The sequence below is a fragment of the Danio rerio genome, chromosome 6 (assembly GCF_052040795.2).
Source record: "Danio rerio strain M-AB ecotype USA chromosome 6, GRCz13ab, whole genome shotgun sequence".
NCBI lineage: Eukaryota > Metazoa > Chordata > Actinopteri > Cypriniformes > Danionidae > Danio > Danio rerio.
The window spans coordinates 55,262,641-55,285,702 of NC_141026.1; the positions used below are offsets into that span (position 1 = coordinate 55,262,641).

Consider the following 23,062-nt stretch of genomic DNA (forward strand, 5'->3'; position numbering starts at 1 on the left):
TCAGGTCATCTCATTTATTTTCTTATGTACAAAACTGAGATCATATATAAACTTTACAGTTTGAAATCTATTTTGGAAAAGCAAACGATCAAAATCAAAAAAATTTCACATTTCTGGAGGACTCTGTACATATGTACACATACACACACACATCTCCTGCTCATCAACAGTTTCTGATGTCAAAATAAATACAAACACTGCGCAGTGCAGAGGACGACAATCACCGCTCGCATGACATCTTACTCATTTACTCGATTTCTGTAAAGCGGGCAAACATGGCTTTCCGGACGGCATCCTTGTATGTGTCAGAAGCCGTGAGATTGTAGCTGCTTCCTTTAGTTCCCAAACCGGCTCCCTTCGCTCTCAACTGAGCCTGCAGATGACAAACATTCCTGTTAATAACCGCTTGATTATCAGCCCTCTGCTGAGCTGAGAGCTGGTTGCATAAACTAGCTGTTATTAGTCTGGTCATAAGATTTTAATATCAGTTTTGTAAATCAATTGTATTTATTTTAATACCTCAATAGGTGTTGTGATGCCCTGCTGGTTTCTACCCAGACCTTTGCCTTCCTTCCACCCCATAGCCTGCAGCATCTTATTGCCGATATTATCACTGTTCAGGCCGTCCTTCGTGGGCTGCTCGTAATTTCTGCAGAATTGAATAGCACTGTTATATTGACACAGCAATCGTAAACACACAGCTGACTGAAGCAGAACTTGATAAGGCAAACACTTCAAACTTACACTACAGGTGTTGGTGCGGTGTATTTCCTTTTCTTAGGCACGGGTGGTTCAGGGATGCCGTATTTCTCTCTTCTTTCAGCAGCCCTGTCCCTGTACTTCATCTGTTCAGTGATGTAAAGGGAACAAACACATCAGTAAGGGCTAACTGTTAAGGATTTTTAATAGTTCAATTCAAATGTATTATTTCTAAGCTATCTATTTTAAATAATGTCAAAACAAGCATGCCCTAGTTCTATAAATGCAATTTTTTTCCAACATAAAAAAAAAACACGTAAAAAAAAAAAAAAAAACTTCAAAGATCATTCTTTGGGTCAATTTTCTGAAATTAAGATTCATGCTTAGTCTGAAGTAGTGTTGTCATGATATTGGAATTTGGTACAAATGGATACTGAAATGTTAAAAACGTCCATTTCCTGCAAACGTTTCTGTTGAGCACGTTCTTAAACCCTGCTGTTCACGTGCTCAACAGAAATGACTGTGATTGGCCGTGAAGGTCGTCAGTTTACCGAACTCACCTCCATTTACTAGTGTAACCAGCCACGGAAATCAGCTGGTTTGTCTATAAGCAAACATACGATCGATTCATCGATGAATCACAGCTTTAAAACTATATAGCTTAAACTTTAAAAATAGTTAAGGTTTAAAGTAGTTCTAAGTAGCTTAAAGTTTCAAATTAGTTTTATGTAGTTCTGTTATAGGTAGCCTGAAGTTCAAAAATAGTTAAGCAATTAAGTAGCTTTAAGCAATTAAGTAGTTTATAAATATTTTCGAGGTTTAAGTAGTTCTAAGTTTTAAGCAGCTTAAAAGTAGTTTTAAGTAGTTCTAAGTTTAATATAGCTTAAATTTTTTAAATAGTTTTAAGTAGTTCAATATTTTAAGTAGCTTAAAGTAGAAAAATGGTCAAATAGATCTAGGTTTCCAAGTAGCTTAAAGATTAAGCAGTGAGTGTGTTCGGTGAACTGATGATCTTCACGGCCAATCACAGTCATTTCTGTTGAGCATGTGAACACAATAGCAAACCGGCACTGTAAGAACGTGCTCAACAGCACTTACAGTATTTGGTTGAGATGCAACTATGGTACACATCTGAAATCCGAGGGTTCAAATAAATCTAAATACTGAGACAATGACCATTAAAGATGGCAAATACTTAATTTGGACAAGAAATATTACTAATCGAAAATTAGGATTTTAAACATTTACAGTAGAACATTTACTAAAAGTGTAGTGTTATTATGAACATCTTATTTGTTCTGAATTTATTAATATCTTTATTACATTTGGTCAAGCATAAAACCATCAACATGTTGTAGTGCCAGTTTGAGAGTTAAGAATTTTACCATTCATTTACACACGTGTAGCTCAAGATATAGTGTTGCAGGGAGATCTCAATTTACAGTAAATGCATGAAGTTGCTTTTAGAAGCGGAAACACCATGTCATGACTAGAATGCATTTAAACAAACACTAGTGCAGAGTGAAAACAACAGCGAATACATATCTATATAGTTAAGATCAATCATTTTGACCCATACAATGTATTTTACCTAATGCAAAATAAAAAAACACCTGAGCATCATAAGACTATTATGAATAGGATAAAACACTGAAGAGTGGCTGAAGATTTTCACACCTCTGTCTCTTTTCTTTCCAGCTCCTCCAGTTCTGCTTCACTCAGTTTGGATCTCCTCATAACCTCCAAGTTTTGCTAAAAACAAACAAACAAACAACAACAACACAATTGTGTAATTATTGAAGCATGCCAAGAAATAAAAGCTTTCAGGGCATTTAAAGACTTGTACATTCTCTGCTTTGTACACAAACAGGAACTTAATTTGTACAAATGGTTTGGTTTCCTTTCACAAGGCAACATTTTAAAGTGCACCTATATTTACACCCTGCGTCAACCATGAGGCTGGATTGACAAGTTCTCTATGGCCTTATTATGGCTTTATCTGCAGCTGTCACGGCACAGATATGTAACAGTCATTCCCACTTTTTCTGATGACTCATTATTAACTAAACATGAAATTGTAAGGTGTTTTTTTTTGTATTTGCCTTTTTTGTATTTATTTATTGATATTGTTTATTTCTTATATCTTATACCCCCGTAAAGTTCTGCAAGGACCTCTTATGTGTGTTTTTTTCTCTCTTTTATTTAAATGTATTGTGTTTAAAACAAATGCAAATAAATATATTTTGGAAAAAGAAAAAAAAAAACATGAAATTGTATATACCATGATTAATACAGCTCGCACTGCACAGAGAAAGACACTAACACATCACGACTGCTTTGATGTAAAATATGTACCACAATAAATTAAAATACTGCTTTGTTTGTTGGTCAAAGTATATTTTCAATCAATCAGACCAAGATTAGGACAATATATCATTTCAGCATCAACATAGCAATGTGATCTTCTGCAATAGTCACATCACATGCTGATTCTGGATTATAATTTATCATTTATAAAGTCTTTTCTGAAGAATGTCAAAGTATGAGGATTTTAAAAGCATTTAGGCACAATAAATTGTACTGTTTGTAACCTTAAAATGAATCTTTATCAAGTTTATTGAATTGTTTATACCAGTGTTTCCCAACGCTTTTTCTGAAGGCACACCATTTCAACCTCTTCCTAATTAAACACACCTAAATCAACTCATCAGAACATTAGAAAAAACTTGAACCGAACAGGTCATATAATGGAGACATTCATAACATGTACAGGAACAGGGTTGGGAGACACTGCTTGTGGATTGTTTGTTATATTTCATGCAGATGCACTGCCCTACAAAAAAATCCCAATCAATGTTAAATGATGAACTCTTTCAAGCAATCTAGTGAAATTGTGTTTATAACACAATAATCATTTCAGAAAAAATAAATAAATAATGGGAAATGTTCGATTTTTCCAATATTGTGCAGCCCTAATTGCTCTGATCATATATACCTAAACAAGAAAATGCAGCAGGCTCCAATGTGTCAGCAGTTAAATAAGGTTAGTTTAAAACTTTAATTATAGTTTAATATAATAACAATGATTAATGTTGATGATTTTTAAGTTTATTGCCATAGCTTCTCAAGTTTAACATTTTAAAAATATTACTTTTCTATAAATATAAAAATACTTTACCAATAAAATGTAATCAACGTCAATAAATGCATATGATTAAAGACATAAATAATGATAATAATTAAGGGTGTCACGATTTAAAAAAGAAAAATTCAACAAAATCATAAACAAATCATACAGTAAATGAATAAAGATAAGTTACACACATAATTGCCACCTGTCAATCGCTTTTTCCGCGGGACTCATGAATAGGCAGTGATCTGTGTCCTTATAATGGCGTCGGTAAAAAAAGGTGCACAACCAACAGGAACCAGCCAACAGTATCTGAGGTTTTCGCTAAAATTACCAAGTACAAGTGTGAAAGTGAAAGACTGAAGCAGTCTACTGACCCGCTGACTGCCTGGACCCGCTGTCTCGAGCGCATGACAATGTGTGCGCGTCTCTGTGTGCCTGCCTGTGTGTGTGTGTGTGTGTGGTCACGTGATGTGCATTTTCAGTGGTAGTGAGGAAGGAGGGCTGCTCAGAAATGCAAAACGCCATTGTGGATGTGGATCGTTGTCGTTATAAAATGCCATTTAAAAACTAAGACCTATTAATGTAAACAGGGCCTGAGTGTGTATTTTTCGCGAGCAGATTTGCAACGGAGGCGGGGCGGAGGATCGCCATGCCGGTGTTGTCTATCGGCCCGACCCTAATACATAGCAGAGCTTGCAAACTGTTTTTTTTTTTTTCCGATAACGCAAACGTTGTCAACATAACTCACTGGAAATCCACAATACTTTCACACAAGCGACTTCATTGAAAGAGGAAAGGGTTTAAGTTCTGTTGACGGGTCTCCTGCGTCTGCAGTTCAACAAGCTCTGCAACAAGCCTGTTTTTTTTCACATGACATGGGGGCGGGGCAGCATCGACGATTCCATTTTTTGATTCGATAATCGAAATACAGCATGAATTTTGATCGATTTCGATCCTTAAAAGTAATCCTTCAACTGTTTTTAGATTATTATTTTGTATATTATTACTTTTGATAACAATTGCCCAATTCTGGAAGGATTCACATTGTAAAATATTTCATTTAAAGTCTCTCCAGCTAAAAATCATCTGATATCTTTAAAAATAGGGCATTGCACAAGTATGTTTAACAATTTGGTATTTGTTGCAATATTGACATGACGAGGGTTTAATAACATCGATTACAATCCAACTGTAATTACCCTGTGTAGGTCTGAGAGCTGCTGATGGCGAATCAGAGCTTCTTTACTGGGAAACTGCCTCCGGCACAACAGACAAGCGAGCTTTTTCCAGTCTGTCAGCTTGTCCTCTCTGTCGTCTCCATCTATAAGCTCCTCTGGTTCACTGTCGCCACTGTACGCAGCCACCAGTCCCACCTGCAGAAAACACAGAGTTCAGAGATTAGCCAACATGCCATGAGAAGTTCATTTATTTAGAAAAGAGACACAGTGTGCGCGAGACCTTTGATGAACAACTCTCTTCTTCTGCCATTTTGGATGCTTCTGTTACAAGCCTCTCCAATGCTCCAGGCTGAAATGAAAACATTATTAATCTTAATGTTACTAACGAATTAATCTTATGTATTGACAATCAATTATTATTCATTGACAATCATCATCATCACCATAAGACAATGCGATGTAAGCCGTACCTTCTTCTCAAACAGCGTGAATCCTGCATCTGCCGCCGCTGCCTCTCTCCTCTCCTCCTGACTGATGGGCTGGAAGCTGCTCTTGAAGTTTTCTTTCTGTTTGTTTAGACTCTTGGCCCAGCGCTCCATGTCCTTTGCAATCTGATGCACAAAGAGGTAGACATTTTTAATTTTCATTGATTGAGTTTTTGTATTTTCTGAGCATCCAAGTGGACAGCTTGTTAGTATAATCGCCAAGATGCTGTAAATCAGGGGTGTCAAACTCAGTTCCTGGAGGGCCGCAGCCCTGCACAGTTTAGTTCAAACCCAACTCCAACACACTTACCTGCAGGTTACAAACAAGCCTGAAGGACTCAATGAGTTTGATCAGGTGTGTTTAATTAGGTTTGGAATTAAATTGTGCAGAGTCTGACACGTGTGCTGTAAATGAATGCTACGGAGAGCCGGTTATAATGTGTTGCTACATTTTTAAGAAGCTCATTGGTTGTTTACTTTGCTTATTACAAGTCTGTACAGATAATTAATCAATCCATATTTTTAATAGAGTAACTTACTGCACTAATTCATTTACTTCTGCCCGTTTACATTTCATTGCATGGCTAAGGGCATAAATGACATGCTGTGAATACGCAATACTGTCATTCAGATTAAGAACATGCTTACACTTATTTTATTATTCTAATTTTTTTTTTTTTTTACATTTGTTTTTTTTTTTTTACATTTTGTCAAGGGCTAGCATTGTTGGGAGTGTATAAAAATACAAGTAAATATACAAATATTTACTATTAAATATACAAATATAAATATACAAGTAAACAGAAAAAGAGTCAAGTTCAAACTACTTTTAGAGCTGAAATACAGGGCGAGAAATCTTTGTACATGTCACATTCTAAGCCTTTTCATTGAAAAGAAAATACAAAATTCTAACAAAACGGTACAACTGTATTTTTGTGCAACATCTTATTTGTTCCCAGTTTACTAATATCCTCATTAAATTTGTTCAAACATAAAACCATCAAAAGATTTTAGATTGAAATTCAATAACTGTGCAAATGTGAGAAGTTTACCATTTATTTACACATGTGATATGGTGTTGTAGAGCAGGGGTTCCCAAACTTTTCAGCCAGCGACCCCCAAAATGACAATGCCAGTGACTCGCGACCCCCAATTTCCTCTCAGGTTGTTATATATACAGTGGTTATAAATGCAATGGCACACACACACACACACTAATAGACACAAGTCTATTCTTGTTTTAATTTTTTCAATGTATATCAGTGCTGTAAATGGGCCAGAAAGTTTAACCTGGTGTTATAAAATCAATCTGCTGCTTCTGACGCTATTGCTGTGTCTTTAATATAATGTAATTACCCCAGGGGTCACTTTCCAATAGAACTAGTAACTATAAGCTACTATAGTAACTATATAGTAACTGTAAAGCATATAGTATCTATAGACAACAATTTTTTTTCTCTTCAGGAGGTTATGGATAACCTATGGTAATTCTTATAGTTTAAAAAAATAGATTTTTTGAAATCACCAGGCGACCCCTCTTGATTGTCCCACGACCCCTCGGGGGGTCCCGACCCTCACTTTGAGAACCACTGTTGTAGAGTATCACAATTCACAGAACATGAATGAAGTTGCTTTTAGAAGCAGATACAACATATGAATAGCATGCATGTAAACAAACATTCACTCCAGTGAAACCAGAATAAAAAAATTTAAATAAAATAAAAAGTGCAAATCTGCATAATTAAATTACATACAGCCTTTGCAATTTGATTGACCAGCATAATGAGCTTTTATTACCTGCTGAGCAGTTTTGCTCTTAGGTTTCTCCTTCTTCTCTTTGCCCTCTTTCTGAGGAGTGGAAGTGGAGGCCATGGCATTTTGAGCGTTACTGTCCACAGCGGGTAAATACGCCTGCTTCTCTCCATCCCAGTACAGATACTGCTGAGTCTGAGAGTTGTAGTAGTACTAAAAGATAGAAATAACAAAGCTTAGTACGTTGTACGTGCAATTGAATAGCACAATTGTTGTATAAAAAAGTACTCCTACTTGTGTGTTTGGGTCATAGTAGAGGCCAGTGATGGGGTCGTAATAATACCCAGAAGACTCATCGTACTGATAGGAGGAAGTGTCTGGGACATCTGAAGAAACAGGAAAATGACAAAAGAATCAGATAATGGCCTGTAGTATTAGTTTTTCTGATAAGTATGTGTGTATTTAATAGTGGTATAATAAAGAATAATAAGTCATGTAATTTATTTTGTTTAAACCTAAAGCTCTAAACATCAAACAAACAAACGAATGAATAAATGAATATATATATATATATATATATATATATATATATATATATATATATATATATATATATATATATATATATATATATATGTGTGTGTGTGTGAGTGTGTGTGAGTGTGTGTGTGTGTGTGTGTGTGTGTATACAAAATAAGACAAAGTAATCTTACTGGCTTGATTTTCCTGAGAGGTAGATGTTGCTGTGGCTGTAGCAGAGACTGCAGAGGTTGCTGGGGCAGAAATGGTGGCAGTGGCTGTAATGCACTGGGCTTTGCCTTCAATCTTTGCCAAAAAAAAAAAAAGATTATTATGGTGATGTCAGAATCGAACAGTGGTTCTCAATCTTTTGGATTTTCACGGCCACTATTGTCAAAAAAAAAAAACATGTAAAGATATTTCAGCTGCTTCTGATTTACACAGGGTTTCTGAAGGTTGAGTCAAATTTAAGATTTTTTAGGATTATTAAGAATGAAATTGTAGACTTTTACGGGGTTAAACACTAATAGTTATTTCTAATGTCCAGGTATTATCGTAAAAAATCGTGTAATTATTTTTAGTATTCTTTCCCTGAATTCCTAAAGGATTTAATGAGAAATTTGCTGTAAAAACATCTAACAGCTGTTATGAATTGTATCTCTGCAATAAAACACTTAAACATATAAAATAAGGTTTTATTGAGGTGTATTGTTGATCCTTGGATGATTTGGACCCAATTAAGTAGCTTTAGTTGTACTGAGAAAAAATTAAGATCAATCAATCAATCAATGAATTTAAGACTTTAAGGCCTAAAATTCTGTTTTAAACCGAGCAGACACCATGTTAAGAAAATAGGAGAAACAACAGAGCGCTGAAAACGTGACATCAAAACATTATCCACTAATTCCTCAGACATTTTCCTATAGGTTTTTTTAGAAACAAATTTTTGCATTTATGAAAATAAAAACAAGGACTGTGGTAAATAAGCTAGCAATACTTTTAAAATGACACACCCAGCTTGCAAACTTGATTCTGAAACAGGTATGCTTATTTTTTAGAAAGTATCTACATGAGAACATTTGAGATATGAGAGCAGTTCATACTGCAGAATAATGCTGCTTTCATTTTATTGCTTCTCTGCATTTTTGAGTTACTAGCAATGTGGGGTCATGAAAGGGGTTAAAGGTGCAATAGGTGATTGTCTTCAGAAGCATTTTTTGTTGTGTTGGTTAAAAGTCTCTTCACAGTCTAATAGTAATGATTAAAGCAAATGATCTAAATGTGTTTATATGTATTTTTGTATTTTGGGTAAGGCATAAAACAAAAATATGTTCATCCAATTAAATATCGCGGGCCGACATCTCTCATAATTCTGATAAGTAGCCCAATCTGTCTGTCAGCAAATGCAGATTTGAACAACTACGCAGCCTTTTGTACGCAGCTTCACCGACGGTGATTGGTAAAAACCTGCTGAATCAAAACTTTTTAAAACCTGAATCAATATTGGAGTTACCTTTGCACGCTGGAGAAAGGATGACACAATGTCTGAAGGATTTCTCTTAGACAGGTAATGTTGTTTTAAAACTGTTTTAGCTTCACGCAAAGCTGATGTAACGTTAGATGTTGTTGTTACAAATGGGTCATATCTGCACAAAAGTGTTGTTTAGCCACTAAAATCTTCAGATGAAAGATTGATAAGACTATTTTCAGTTTCATAAGGGACCTTTTACACCATCAATAATGTAGATTTTAAATAGTTTAACAACAAAACACAAGTAAATACCGCTATTCCGCCTAGTCTTTCCATATAGTGTTTACCATGCAACTCTAAATATTTGCTCTGAAATAGCATGTCAGTTTGGCTTGGACAAGCACTAGTCTCTTACAACACATGAGAGAGGGTTCTTTTGCTGTGCTTGTGTTTAAGGAGGCGTGGCTCTAGACAGTATGGGAGGGACTGTGATTAAGAGATTTATGCTAAGCAGTTAGCATTGTGGAAGATCACCTACTGCACCTTTATTAATGAAAGATGTTTTGTGTTCACCTAGATGTCATTCAACCAGACTGGTTTAGGAAAGTATATGTTTTAATATAAAAGCATTTTTTAATAGTTGACATTAATGAAAAACTTAAAGTAAAAGTAAAAACATTTCAGTACTCTCACTAAGGCCTTTAAAAACAGATTGAGAACCATTTTTTTTAATTAAATAATTAAATAAATTATAATACAGCAAAACCAGTCACCTGAGCAGCTTGCGGCGACTGATAGACTTGTGCACTTTGAGAGATCACCACTCCTGTAGCAGCAGGAACTACTTTCACCCCTGGAGCTGCTGTCAATCAAACAATCAGATTTTCACTTTCAATATGCTAAAAAAAAATGCATAACATTTAAAACGTCCCATTGCAATCTAATAAACATCACACTATGCTAATGTTACCTCCAAGTATGCCATTAGCCAGGGATGGGTCTACAGCTCCAGCCTGCTGCTGGTAGTACGCCTGATACTCCTAAAAACAACAAACAATCTTTACTTGGCTCAAACAAATAAACACCATACTGCACATGTTTGCGGATGCCGTCAACTGACCTGTGAACAAGGCACATATCCCTCCTGTAGATAACTGTACTCTGATGTCGGCTCCACAATCTGCTGAGGCTGGTGAATGAAAAGTCATCAAATCAATCAATCTTGAATGCCTAATTCTGCTTTACTATGTCGCAAGAAATTAAAATAAGGTTGTTTTGAAATTACTATTATAGTTATTATCATGAGTCTGTTAGTCTTAAGGATATTTATAAGCCAGTGTGCTCCAAAACACTGACAATTTGGCATTTAGAAGATACAAAGATTGAATGCTATATTGTCACTTCCACCTAAATGGATCATTCATTTGACATCACCTAATCAAATCTTAAGACCAATCAAATGGTCTGAAGAATCTGGCCCTGCCCCCCTCAAAACACTTCTTATATGCTTTCAATCTGATGCACTGAAGATCAACCACTGTCACTGGCAGAGCTGCAGTCAACTAAATGCTATTGGCTTTTTTTTAAAGGAGGAGGAACTATTATGTGTCGCACCCTGTGATAGATTGAATGGCTTGTTTCATATGCAAACAAGTTTCTGCATCTGAAAAGGTGTAAATTGGCCTACGGGAACTCAAGAGTTGTGACCCAACCAAACCACTTGGGTGATCTCCTGGGGGTCATATCCTTTGCTATAAAGTGTCTCACAGACAGTACTTTGGGCTTAGTTACTTGAGGATGACAGGTTAACAGATGCTGAGGAACTGCACTATTCATTGTCTGCAATAGAGTCTTCTCCTCCTAAGAACATTGGTTGGTTACTTAATGTATTAGGCCCCGTTTACACTAACGCGTTTTCGTTTTAAAACGCATAAGTTTTGCTACGGTTACGCCATCTGTCCACACTACGCCGGAGTTTGAGCGCCGAAAACGGAGCGTTTTGGAAACGCTGGAGAGGCCATTTTCATTCTGAAACGCTGCTGCTCTGTCTCAGTATGGATGAGGAAAAACGGAGACATCTGAAAACGGAGGCGGGACTGCTGAGATTCGCTACCTGATTGGGGCTTTTGTGTCATTGCGTATCCTTTCCTTATTCGTCAAGCCCCTATCACATGACTATAACACATGGCTTTAACGCTAGCGGAAGACAGTACTACAAACAACAACATGGGCACAGAAATGGGAGCGTTGTTTGCACTATTGTCTGTTTTAGGCGCCATTGTGCAGTTATTCATTTGTTACGTTTAGTAACAACTCGACCTCGTCGTCCGTCCACAAAAATACCTCTCTTGCTTTCTTCGCCATTGCGTTCATTGTTCAACCGGCGTTTGTTGACTAACAATAACCAAATGCCGAGCGAGACGCATGCTTTGTTTATACTAGAACGTGCATGCCCAGAGTGCGCGAATGGTCAAGCTTTATACGTTTTTGGTGGCGTAGTGTGGACGGAAATATGTTCAGAGACGCTAGGTGAAACACTAGTGTGGACGCAGATCGTTTTTGATCTAAAACACTGTTTTAAAACTAAAACGCACTAGTGTAAACGGGGCCTTAGAGTCGTCTAATACATTGGCGAGTAACCCAAGAACGGTTAAGCCAAATACTGCAAAATCTAACACCTCATGTTTCAGTTTCAGAGTATGTCAAACATCAAATAAAAAAGAAATTTCCATTTCAAAGCACTTCACAAGACCTTTTACAGTGAGGCATGGTTAAGATGTTCATACCTGACTAGAGGACCACTGAGCAGCTGCAATGGCTGTGCTGGCAACTGAAAAGGCGCTAACACGGTTTCCATCTGGCAATAACAGATCCCTGAGGAAAGAAAAAAATTAGGATGAATTATTAATCAAGCTGGAAAAATGCCATGGAAAACTAGACCACAGCATGAGGATATGAATGACAGGTGCGTACTTTCGAGCACTTTTGGCATAGTCGACACCAATAGTCTTGCCATCCAGTTTAAGTGGCGGCTGTAGGCCCTGGAGGATAGTTAGCAGCTGTGACGCTTCCTGCAAAACACAAACAACATCAGCAGAAGGTGATTAAAAAGTCTGCAGGTTTAACGTTAGTGATTTTGCACTTGTTCAAGATCAGCTTTGATATAAAATACATTTCAAGAGTTCACACATAGCTGATGATTGCTTATAAAGCTTGTTTGGAATTCTGTCCCAGGAGAGCCCTGAGCTCTTAAGACCCTCGTGCCCGGGGCTCCCTCCCATTTGCGAGGTAAGAGGGGAGTTTAAACTCTAACTCGATCTTAACTTGATCTCAAGAACTCCCCTGCTGTAGTAGCTAATGAACAGATAGCGATTGCTCTTAAGAGATAACTACTTACTAGGAGCATGTCTATGGTGCTGATTTGAATTAGTCAACTAATTTAAGTTGCATGTTTTTGGACGGTGGGAGGAAACCTGGGGAACCCAGGGAAAACCCACATAAGCACAGGGAGAACATGTAAACTCTGCACAAAAACAGAAACTTTAGCTGGCTTGGTAAGAACTAGAACCAGTGACGTTCTTGCTGTGAGGCAACAGTGCTAACCACTGGGCCACCGTGCCACCCATCTAGAAAAGGAGGATTCTTCAAAACGAAGATGGCTGTGATATGGAACTTAGGGTATTTGTAGCGGCTTAGAAATCGTATGATTGGTGAATCATAAATTAAATAATGCGGAACCAGCTGCAAGCAATCATAAGCATGTGATCTTCTCGAAATTAGTTTATAAATAAACTTCACTTAGAAACAAGAACAAATGGGTACCAGAGGAGAAGCGAGTTGGACAAAGGCAAATCCTCTGTTTTGGCCTGTCTGTTTGTCTTTGATGAGGCGGATGTTGCCAGGCAAGAGGTTTGCAAAAGGAGCAAGAGCCCCCAGAATGGCTTCAACAGTAGAGAGAGGAGCGATGTTCCTCAAGATGATGGCTGGCAAAAAATGGAAACAGTGTTATCCTCACTTCTCCACAATTGATAAACTGTTACTTTAACCCTCTATGCTTCATTACTTTAGCAAACACTTAACTAGGGTTTTCAAATTTGAATATACATAAAATGTGAATGAGCATAACATAAAGGCCCTACATTTTACCCGCATCATTTTATTTCTTTAATAATTGTTTTTCATCTGCATTGGAAACATTGTACGAACAGGATTATGTGTAGGAAATTTAACCTAATATGATCATGATCTTTATCAGTCTAAAAAACACTTTTGGACAGCTAACATTAGAGATGATATTCATTTGTGCATCCTTGTAATTTATTAATGCAACCCAATTTGGTGGCGATGTTTTGTGGAAAAACTCTTACTATCGCCATAGTAATCTCCACTTGGCTGGGTTTCTGTGGTTCCTGTGGTGCTGCTGGATTCAGAATCTAAAAATAAACACAAGAACAAAAGTGCATTGAGCTTCTTTAAACACTGAAGCCAGTTACAAACTGTATTACTAAAAGCGCCCCATATTAAAATTCCTACAATCAGAACTTCTACACATTTTCACCATTGATTGGATATCATAAAACACTAATATATGGAGTACAGTGTTCATTATATTGGATGCCTTATCTAATACTACCTGGATAACTACTTCTGTGTTTGTTTACCTACTCCTAAAATGTAGCCATAATTTCATTTACTAGTTATTAAAATATATGTATATATTAGTGATTGAGCAATAAAAACAATCCTTCACTATCATATATTTTTAAACAAAACAGGGTAGATGATAACATCTCCACATCTTATTAGTTAAAAAAATGCTCCATGGCCATGAGTGTGTTTGACTGGATCATCCGGATGGGTGCAGACAGCGGTTTCCTGCTCAGGAGCTACTTACCCGCTTTAGCTGCGCCACACCTGAAGCACTTCAGCCTCCTCCGGAAATTGTACAGGCCACACTGCAAGCAACCGGTCATAGTGTTTTAATTGACACTTCAGCTTTGGGGCACCAGGTTACAAGCACACTACAGTGGCTTGAACACTTACCGTGATGAGTGGACCATATGAAAAACTGAGATGCCACAATTACACTACAAGCATAACTAACTTTTTTTCCAAACAAAATTGGCAAGGGATGTTTCTGAGCAGACTTTTAAAAATGTACAAGTTTCTGTAAATAATCCTCTAGATCAGGGGTGCCCAATCCTGTTCCTGGAGATCTACCTTACTGCAGAGTTCAGCTCCAACCTTGATCAAATGCACATGGCTTTAATCACTAAGTGCTCCTTCTGATCCTACTTTAGCCATGTCCATATGTACAAGGGTATATTTAAAAACATGCTTTAATTTTTTTCCGTTAAATCTCCATCCTCATGAAAACGCAAAAACGAATTGCAATGCACGTTAAGGACATGCCAAACCAACAGGGGGCGATAATGACACTTAGGCTGGGTTCATAAGTGGGGAATTAAGTAAATTGCATACAAATCAATGCAAACATAGAATAGAGGCGAATTACCATCCTGCGGCTGGAATGACAAAATATGGAATGCGTTTGCCGCGAACGTGAGAAATTCTGCCGCATTTCATTGAACCCAGACATGTTGGCCAATCAGAAAGGAGGAAATAGCGCTTTTGCTGATGTCATGAGGCTAAAGTGTCCATACGACTACACTGTGCCCAGAGTTTTGGAAAATCTTCACCCTGGCTGGAGTTTTTAGAAAGTTTCATTTTCAGTTAGCTGACACTTCGTTTTCATGGAGACAAACGGTGAAACCACGTAGAAAAAAAATTTGCGGTTTTGAAAATATTCGTGTGGACTGGGTTTTAGTTGGTTTAGTTGTTTTTGATCAAGGTTGGAGCTGAACCAGGGTTTCTGCTGGTTTCATGTAATCAACTATAAGACTTTAATACCCTTCAAAGACCATTAAGAACAAAATTTTTGACTTAAACAGGGTTAAATACTAAGGATTTTTTTCAAACGGCCTGGTATTATCATGAGGAATCGTTTAATCGTTTTTTTCCCCCTGAATTAAATTTAAGATGTTTTAAGACTTTAAGACCCAGCGGACACCCTGTGATCTCTGCAGGAAGGAAGATCTCCAAGAATAGAATTGGCCACCCCGGTTCTACATTAACCATATTTAAAATGCATTATCAGCATTATTTACTATGTTCACAGAAAGTGTTAAACTTTCTAAACAAATAAACATATCCTATATACATAAACAATGGTTACAATTTGAAATGCAATGTTTGAAGTTTCTCATGTTGACCACCAAAGCTACATTTCAATTAATAAAGATATAGTAAAACAGTAATAATGAAATATAAATGTATTAGTTAAAAACGTAATATTTGTGTGCAAATCATGTTAACTTCATGATTTTTTTAAATTTTACAAACTTTAAGATCAAAAAGTATTTTTTATAAAATTTCTAATAATAAATATTTATTTCTAAACAAAATCATTGACCATGAAATTAATAAAGAGCCAGGGAATCCATGTAACTTACTGAGTTGCAGAGCCAATCCTCAAACTTGTGACGGTTGTTGCTGTAGTGCACGACAACAGGCTTGCCTTGAACGCACAGCAGTTTCTGGAAAAGGAAGAAAATATTTGGTTATTTCCCCTCTTGTGACGTTCTTATCTTAGCCCAAGAACAACCACATTAGCCACGAGGGTTTAGGGTGAGGATCGCCCGGGAGGGTTTAACGTGTAAGATGGTGTGTGTTTGGGACCCGAGTGTCCGGATGGGGCCGGAACAGAGTGTAAAAAAAAAAAGGCACTCCTTTCTTAAATGGGATGGGGGGACTTGAGACGGAAGCATTTACTTTCTCGGCACAAAACATTTTGCTACTATAATGAAAAAACCTAATGCTGAGGTCCATTAACTGGGATGTTATATATAGCACCACACTTCACGACTACCTGAACAAACTAACATCACTTAAAAGAAAACACACATTTTCATAAAATTGCATTTACAGTTTGTGGCTTAAAACCCATTTGAATTAATTAAATCACACCATTAGAGGTGTATTACTTATTTCCCCTCTTTAAAAAGATTAAATCATCTGGGCTAACAAACAGTTAATAACATGAAGCCAGAGTGTCCATCAAATGGCTCTTCTAAGTTTTGGTCACAACACCTTGCCTTCAAAGACAGAGGATCTGGTCCATTTCAGTCCATATAATGTGCTGGGGCAGCAACTTTTGCATTTTTTTTTTCCTTTTCTACTGAAATTGCATTATCCCCCAGGGCAAAAGCTAGACTTGGTGATTAGGAAGCAACCTGATTGGTCTCCATCCATCGGGTAGCAGCTTGCAAGTGATAAAACTCCACGAAGGCGAAACCTCGGCTTATACCTAGAGAGGCATTCAGATATACAGACGGGAGGCGTGTTAGTTTAAATGGTTCAGTTGTACAACATTCAAACTCTGTCACAAACTGCTTCGTGACCTCCTTGACCCAGAGAGGCCAAAGAGATGTAGGGGGTTGCCTGGAAACTTTTTACCATAGCAACAGCACCTTTGCATAATCTAGCTAATCGATCTTACTGTGCTGAAGCAGGTTGAAACAATAATCAAAAGCAGACAGTCATAAACAAGTGGATAACCTTTGAGAAATATAACTGGCTTGAATGATATTTAACAAGTTTGTACGGAAGATATAGAAGCTACATAACTGCATGTAACTTCAATTGGCATGAATAAAGCTGTGCCAATTTTGAGACACTCAAAACCTCAACAGAAACTTACCTCCAAGTTTGTACCTAAAGTGAAACAAATGTCCTAACTCAATAGTCTGAAAGGGTGAAGCTAGTCAGATAACATGTTGCTATGGCAAAAGGCATTTGAGGGGAAGCAGGTTGGCCCAGTGGACACAGGTTTGTTTGCTTGCAAGCGAAAGGATTCGCGGTACATCAATCTCACCTGTTCTCTTTTTCATCAGCCTCACGTCCATTGGCTTGGGTCCTTCCAGCAAGTCAATGGCTGCTCGAATCTGTGAATCATAATGGAAAGTCAGATTTGTTAGGATAAAGTTCAGGATAAAATATGAAGTTACTAACTATTCATAGCTATTGACTATCAACACCACTTTAGCAATTTTCTCGACCCTGACATTTTTATGAAGTTAAAATGCAATATTTGTGGGTGCATTCAAAATATACTTTAATTTAACATACTTAATTATATTATTAAATATAGTTATTGCATTTTTACTATGCAGTCACTTAATCACTAATATTTTAAATCGACTATTGTAATTTACACCCCCAGCATAAATACCACGAAAGTCCTTCCTGTATATATATATATATATATGTCAAAAATTATGTTTTGAATGTCATTTTTTAAAAAAGGTTGACCTATTTAAACAACTATTTTAAAAGTCATGTTCAAAGAACTTCAATACAATAAGTTGATTTCAATCCTGGCAATATTAGGGTTTCTGAATTATTAATCAAATGCATCATTTGTCATAGTTCAGGTATAAGATTGAAATTGAAGATTTTTAAATTAAGAATTTCTTAGTTTTTTTTTTGTTTTAAAGTACCACTGTACAATTGTTGAAATAACACCACAGGGCTCAAAATTATATGTGCCCCAAATTTTATCTATGCAATCTCAAAATATATTTGGGAGCATTTGTTTATGCTGCAAAATGTTCACCATATGCGCAGATTCGGGAGAAATTCATGCAGAATGCATCTTTGAAGTTGAAACGTGAAACGCAGTGCTTGGGAATGGTTTAAAACAGTTGTCATGTCAACTAAAAGCCAAGTTCGTAATGCTTTTTCCGCCTTCGCGCTCTTCTTATTGGCCCACTGCTCTAGAACTGAACGCGAATGGATTGTTTAATATCAGCTGTCAATCACAATCACTAAGTCAATGCCTCCATCTGGATTGGGATGACAGAGAGAGCTACTACCGCAAAAATGTAAAGCGCTGAAGATGAGAATGAAAATAACACTGACAGATTTTGTTTTAGAAACCATGGCATCTAAAGTTATAAATAATGACACATCTTAGTAGTGATCATGTGCGGAATGTTAATCCACCATCTACACTTTTCCAAGAGTGGATAGAAGACTTCCGTTGTCTCAAGTCCGCTATGAAAAGTCTGTGGGATGGACTTTTCAGGTAACTTTTTGCCACATCTAGCACGAGAGCTTCTGTTTAATTTCTAAGTTTGTTTGCAAGTACTTTCCAGGCCTTAAATTCATGTCTAAAAATCAAGCACTTTCAAGAAGCGCGGGAACCCTGATTATGAGTCAGGAATGTTATTTATAAAACAATAACTGCTAATTACACTGACTATTATACACATGTGTGAAAAAAAAACTATTATATTTGACAAATAATAACTACTATTCATCAATAATACTATTAATAATTAATATTACTATTGTACTCACTGCAAAATTTATACTATAGGTGCTTTTAAATCCAGTCTTGAAATATTTATTTAAAAAGTAAATATTGTTATTGTTAAACTCACAGCAGAAAATGATCAAATTTAGAAATTGACAATATTTAATTGATTCAGGGTACAAAATTAAACAATAATCATTTTTTATTGTTATTATAACAACTATTATTATTTATATTAACTTATTATTATTATTAATTTATTAATTCCTGCCTAGTAAAGGTATAAAATTAATTAACTACAGATTAATTCTATTAGAAGTCACATCATTTTAAAAATATTTCCATCCAGTGAAAAAAAACATATCCTAATATTAAGGTTTGCCAATAATGTGACAATGTAAACACTGTATTTGAACGAAAAAAAGACATCTTACATCCGCCTCTGACGTGTTCATGGGCAGACCCCTGAGCATGATGGTCTTGCTCTCCTTTTCATCGGCTGGATCTCCTCTGTAATCGTGCTCAGAGTAATCACCATCTGAATGATGTCCGTCCTCTGATCCATCACTGTTGCGTCGCTTCCTCCCTCGCTGTTACATAAGGTCAGAATTATTATTTTTTTATACCATTCTGTCAAAGTCTGTTATGCGAGACTGATAACGGCAGCCAGAAGAACAAAATCTAATTAACTGTCTTGCTCGTAGACGATGTATTACAAACGCCTCGCACAAGCAGCAATTTGTTTTTTTAAATTTAATGCAAAGACGATATAATACATGCATAAATACAAATAAATGTTCAAACTTGAAAAAAAAAAAACTAAATATTAAAAACGTTCAAGGATTTTAGATGCTGATGCATCATAACAGCCTAGTGAAAAGGGTCTATGAACACAACCAGGTATTCTCACCTCAGGACTGTCTCTGCTCCAGTATCGATCACCTCTGTCGCCTCGATCACCTCGGTCGCCTCGATCACCTCTATCACCATCATAACGGTCACTGCGGCGGTCATCACTCCAGCGATGAGAGTCATATCCGCGATCATCTCGATCTCGCCGATCCCTTCGGTCATCATCGCGAGACTGTTCAGAGCCATACCTGCCGCTGCGCTCTGTACGGCTAACCCTAGTCATGACAATGTTATATGATAATCAAATTAGCCAAAGTATATTATTCAAATTAGTAAGTATATTAACCTCTAAAGGCTGATTTATACTTCTGCGTCAAGCGCACACGAATGCTAAAGCGCAGCCGACGCGTTGACGCATAGCCCTACGCCGTGGCCGTCGGCTTCGCTGACGCGCACCTTTAAAAATGTAACTACATGTCGCTCCGACGCGTGGCGCAAGCTCTGTGATTGGTCTGCTTGGTACCGCTGACGAGTCTGGGCGGCACCGAGAGCCACGCAAGCCTGATGGAGCGATTGTTTACAAGTGTGGAGACCCGTGAAGGAGCTCCGGATGGAAAGTTATGTTTTGTGTTTACCTCATGGTTAAAGTTGTTGCACGTCCGCGGGTTCCTGCCTCAAAATGAATGAGTTTGAGCCACTTGTACATGTACAACAGGAAGCGTTCAGATAAAACAAAATACCAGCAAAGAAACTCGACACAGAGGAACATTAACACCTCACTGCCAACTAGAGTTTCGGAAGTGTTAATGGAGACCAACAGAGACAGCGGCAGAAGTATAAATGCACGGCTACACGCGTTGCATGCGCCGTGGGTTACGCCGGTCACTTGAAGCAGAAGTATAAAGCAGGCTTAAGGCTGTGCAATATGATGATATAAATCGTATAGAAAATAAAGAAGCCTATCTTTTTTTTATTTGCTCAATCATTTATGTTGTTTAATACTTATTTAATCATTTGTATGCATGCACTTTTACACAACAATACAGGGACAAAGAAACATGAATAGCACTGTGAGAACGTTTAATTTTTACATTTTATTTAACAACATTTTTTAAGCATGTGGTAAATATATTCATTAAATATATAAAATAACACTGATTGAAACAACATAAAAGGTACAATATCATGATATAAATATAAGCCCTAAAAACTCAATGAATAATAAATCACTTACCGTTTATCTGCACCCATATTTATTTCCCAATGCAAGGCCTGTTGAAATAATATAGAACATTAGTCTGTTGCACATATCATAACGGTTAAATGAAATAATTGTCTTGGGCAAATTAGATTTACAATTGCACCTATTATAGTTATTATATTCACATACACTCACAAATAATAGAATTGTTAGTGGCCTAAAAATAGTATAAACATCTGGTGAGATCTCAGTAATGTTAGAAAACTGAATATGTATTAGAATGCACATTTTACATTCCATAGACCCTTACATTTTATACACTTCTTGATTTTTTTCTAGTTATTTCCAAATTTAACATTACATTGGTTTGGAATCCTTTTAGCAGGACTATCTTACATTAGCTTGTTAGAATACTCAGCCAATTTTCCTGTATAACATTATGCAACATGAACAAACCAGATTTACACAAACATTTCTTTAAGCAGCTTATCATAGGAACTATTAATGTAAAATATGATTTTTTTTGCTAAGACATTTTTAACGAGTAACGTTGTAACAAAATGTAACGTTGCTCATTTATATATGATACAATAAATTTAGGAACATTTACTGTTGACACCCTGTTTTATAGACATATTCGTTTTGGCATATTAAATACACCAAATTACTTTAAAAACAACCTAGTACTGGAATGCATTTTACAAGGTGTTAAGTAACGTTAAACGTACTTTACCAAGATAGAGATCGATGTAGTATGGTGATAATGTTACATAAATTACTGTTCTGGACACACGTAATGTTCAATGAACACGTTTAATAACACAGTACAATAGTGCAATTGTACTTTGTTTCGTGTGGTCTCCATTTAGAAGTTCACTAAGCTACAGGAAGGCATCAAAATGGAGACCGCGTCGTCGGTTTGCAGTTTAAAAAGGCGCAAAACACGCAGCAACACAACGAAAACTTACCAGATATATTTCAACGCAACGTTGAAAATAAATGTTTCTCAACTACTGAGAAACGTAAAGACAGCCAAAGGATCCCTTCTCGCCGAAAGATCACACTCTTCGTCAGGTCATTCGATGTCATCTGCGGCTAAAATGGTCTACAAGCTTCTCCTTCCCAGAATCCACTGAAACGCGATGGCGTGTTGTTACTGTTGCACGATGGGAAATGCAGTTTACTGCAACAGTTCCTATCTAAACGACTGATTTATGTTACGTAAGTTACATGGTGGACTCATTATTTTAAAGTAACATTAATTAAATTATTTTAATACATTTCAAAATTCTTTTGTTTCTCTAAATCTTGCTTATTATTCTGAAAAAAGTATTAATTTCATAGTCATCATGCTTTAATTATTTGAATCTGGATTGATTATTTACTGGTTTGTTTATTTCTAATGCATTTATTTTAATCCAATCGTTTATTATTTTATTCTTAAATATAGAAAATGTCTGAATAAATTTTTGCATTTAAAATAACGAAAAAATATTACTGTAGGCCTATGTTCAAAAACAATATTCATTCATTTTCTTTTCGGACTAGTCTCTTTATTAATCTGGGGTCACCATAGCGCAGGGGTGGCCAACCCTGTTTCTGGAGAGCCACTTTTCTGCAGATTTCAGTTGCTACCCATATCAAACACACCTGAACCAATTAAGTAGGACCTGAACACCACGTGATAATTACAGGGAGGTGTGTTTAATATAGGTTGCAACTGAAATCTGCAGGAATGTGGCTCTCCAGAAACAGGGGCTGCGTCCGAAACCGCATACTTCCATACTATATAGTACGCTAAAATATGTCAGTATGCGAGCCAAGTAGTATGTCCGAATTCATAGAATTCAAAAATCAGTATGCGAGAAGTACCCGGATGACTTACTACTTCCGGCGAGATTCTAGAGTGCGCATTCCATGCATGCTGTGCTATCCCATGATGTCCCGCAAGCGAGTTCATGAATGGGAGTAAAGCGACGCAATTGACGCAGGTAGGTCACGTGACCATGACAAAATGGCGGATGTAGTACGTCCGAATTCCATTTTCACGTTTATACAGAACGTACTTTTCAAACGGCCGAGTAGTTTGTTTAAATTCAAATGCAGTACCTACTGAGTAGTAGGCGGTTTCGGACGCAGCCAGGGTTGGCCACCCCTGCCATAGCGGAACGAACCGCCAACTTATCCGGCATGTTTTACGTAGCGAATGCCCTTTCATCCACAACCCAACACCCATATACTCTTACATTCACACACATACACTACTGACAATTTAGCTTACCCAGTTCACCTGCACCACGTCTTTGGACTGTGAAGGAAACCCACAAAAACAAGGTGAGAACATGCAAACTCCACACAGAAATGCCAACATGACCAAAAGGACAAGATCTCGGATA

The 23,062-nt window shown here is 36.9% G+C and overlaps 1 protein-coding gene across 1 annotated transcript; it reads right to left on the reverse strand.

Annotated features, from left to right (window-relative positions):
- Window positions 1–21,799, reverse strand: rbm5 (RNA binding motif protein 5). The gene is made up of 25 exons (NM_001100138.3): window positions 21,635–21,799; window positions 20,700–20,737; window positions 19,524–19,740; window positions 19,048–19,203; window positions 17,171–17,240; window positions 16,530–16,603; window positions 15,750–15,833; window positions 14,132–14,192; window positions 13,605–13,670; window positions 13,060–13,220; window positions 12,211–12,308; window positions 12,024–12,111; window positions 10,358–10,426; window positions 10,208–10,277; window positions 10,011–10,099; window positions 7,961–8,072; window positions 7,542–7,633; window positions 7,293–7,460; window positions 5,481–5,621; window positions 5,291–5,359; window positions 5,032–5,205; window positions 2,377–2,451; window positions 745–845; window positions 520–649; window positions 1–373 (listed from the first exon to the last, which is right to left on the reverse strand). The coding sequence occupies exons 2-25, from the start codon at window positions 20,714–20,716 to the stop codon at window positions 248–250; spliced, it is 2,508 nt and encodes an 835-aa protein (NP_001093608.3). The 5' UTR covers window positions 20,717–20,737; window positions 21,635–21,799; the 3' UTR covers window positions 1–247.
- Between the last annotated feature and the right edge of the window lie 1,263 nt (window positions 21,800–23,062).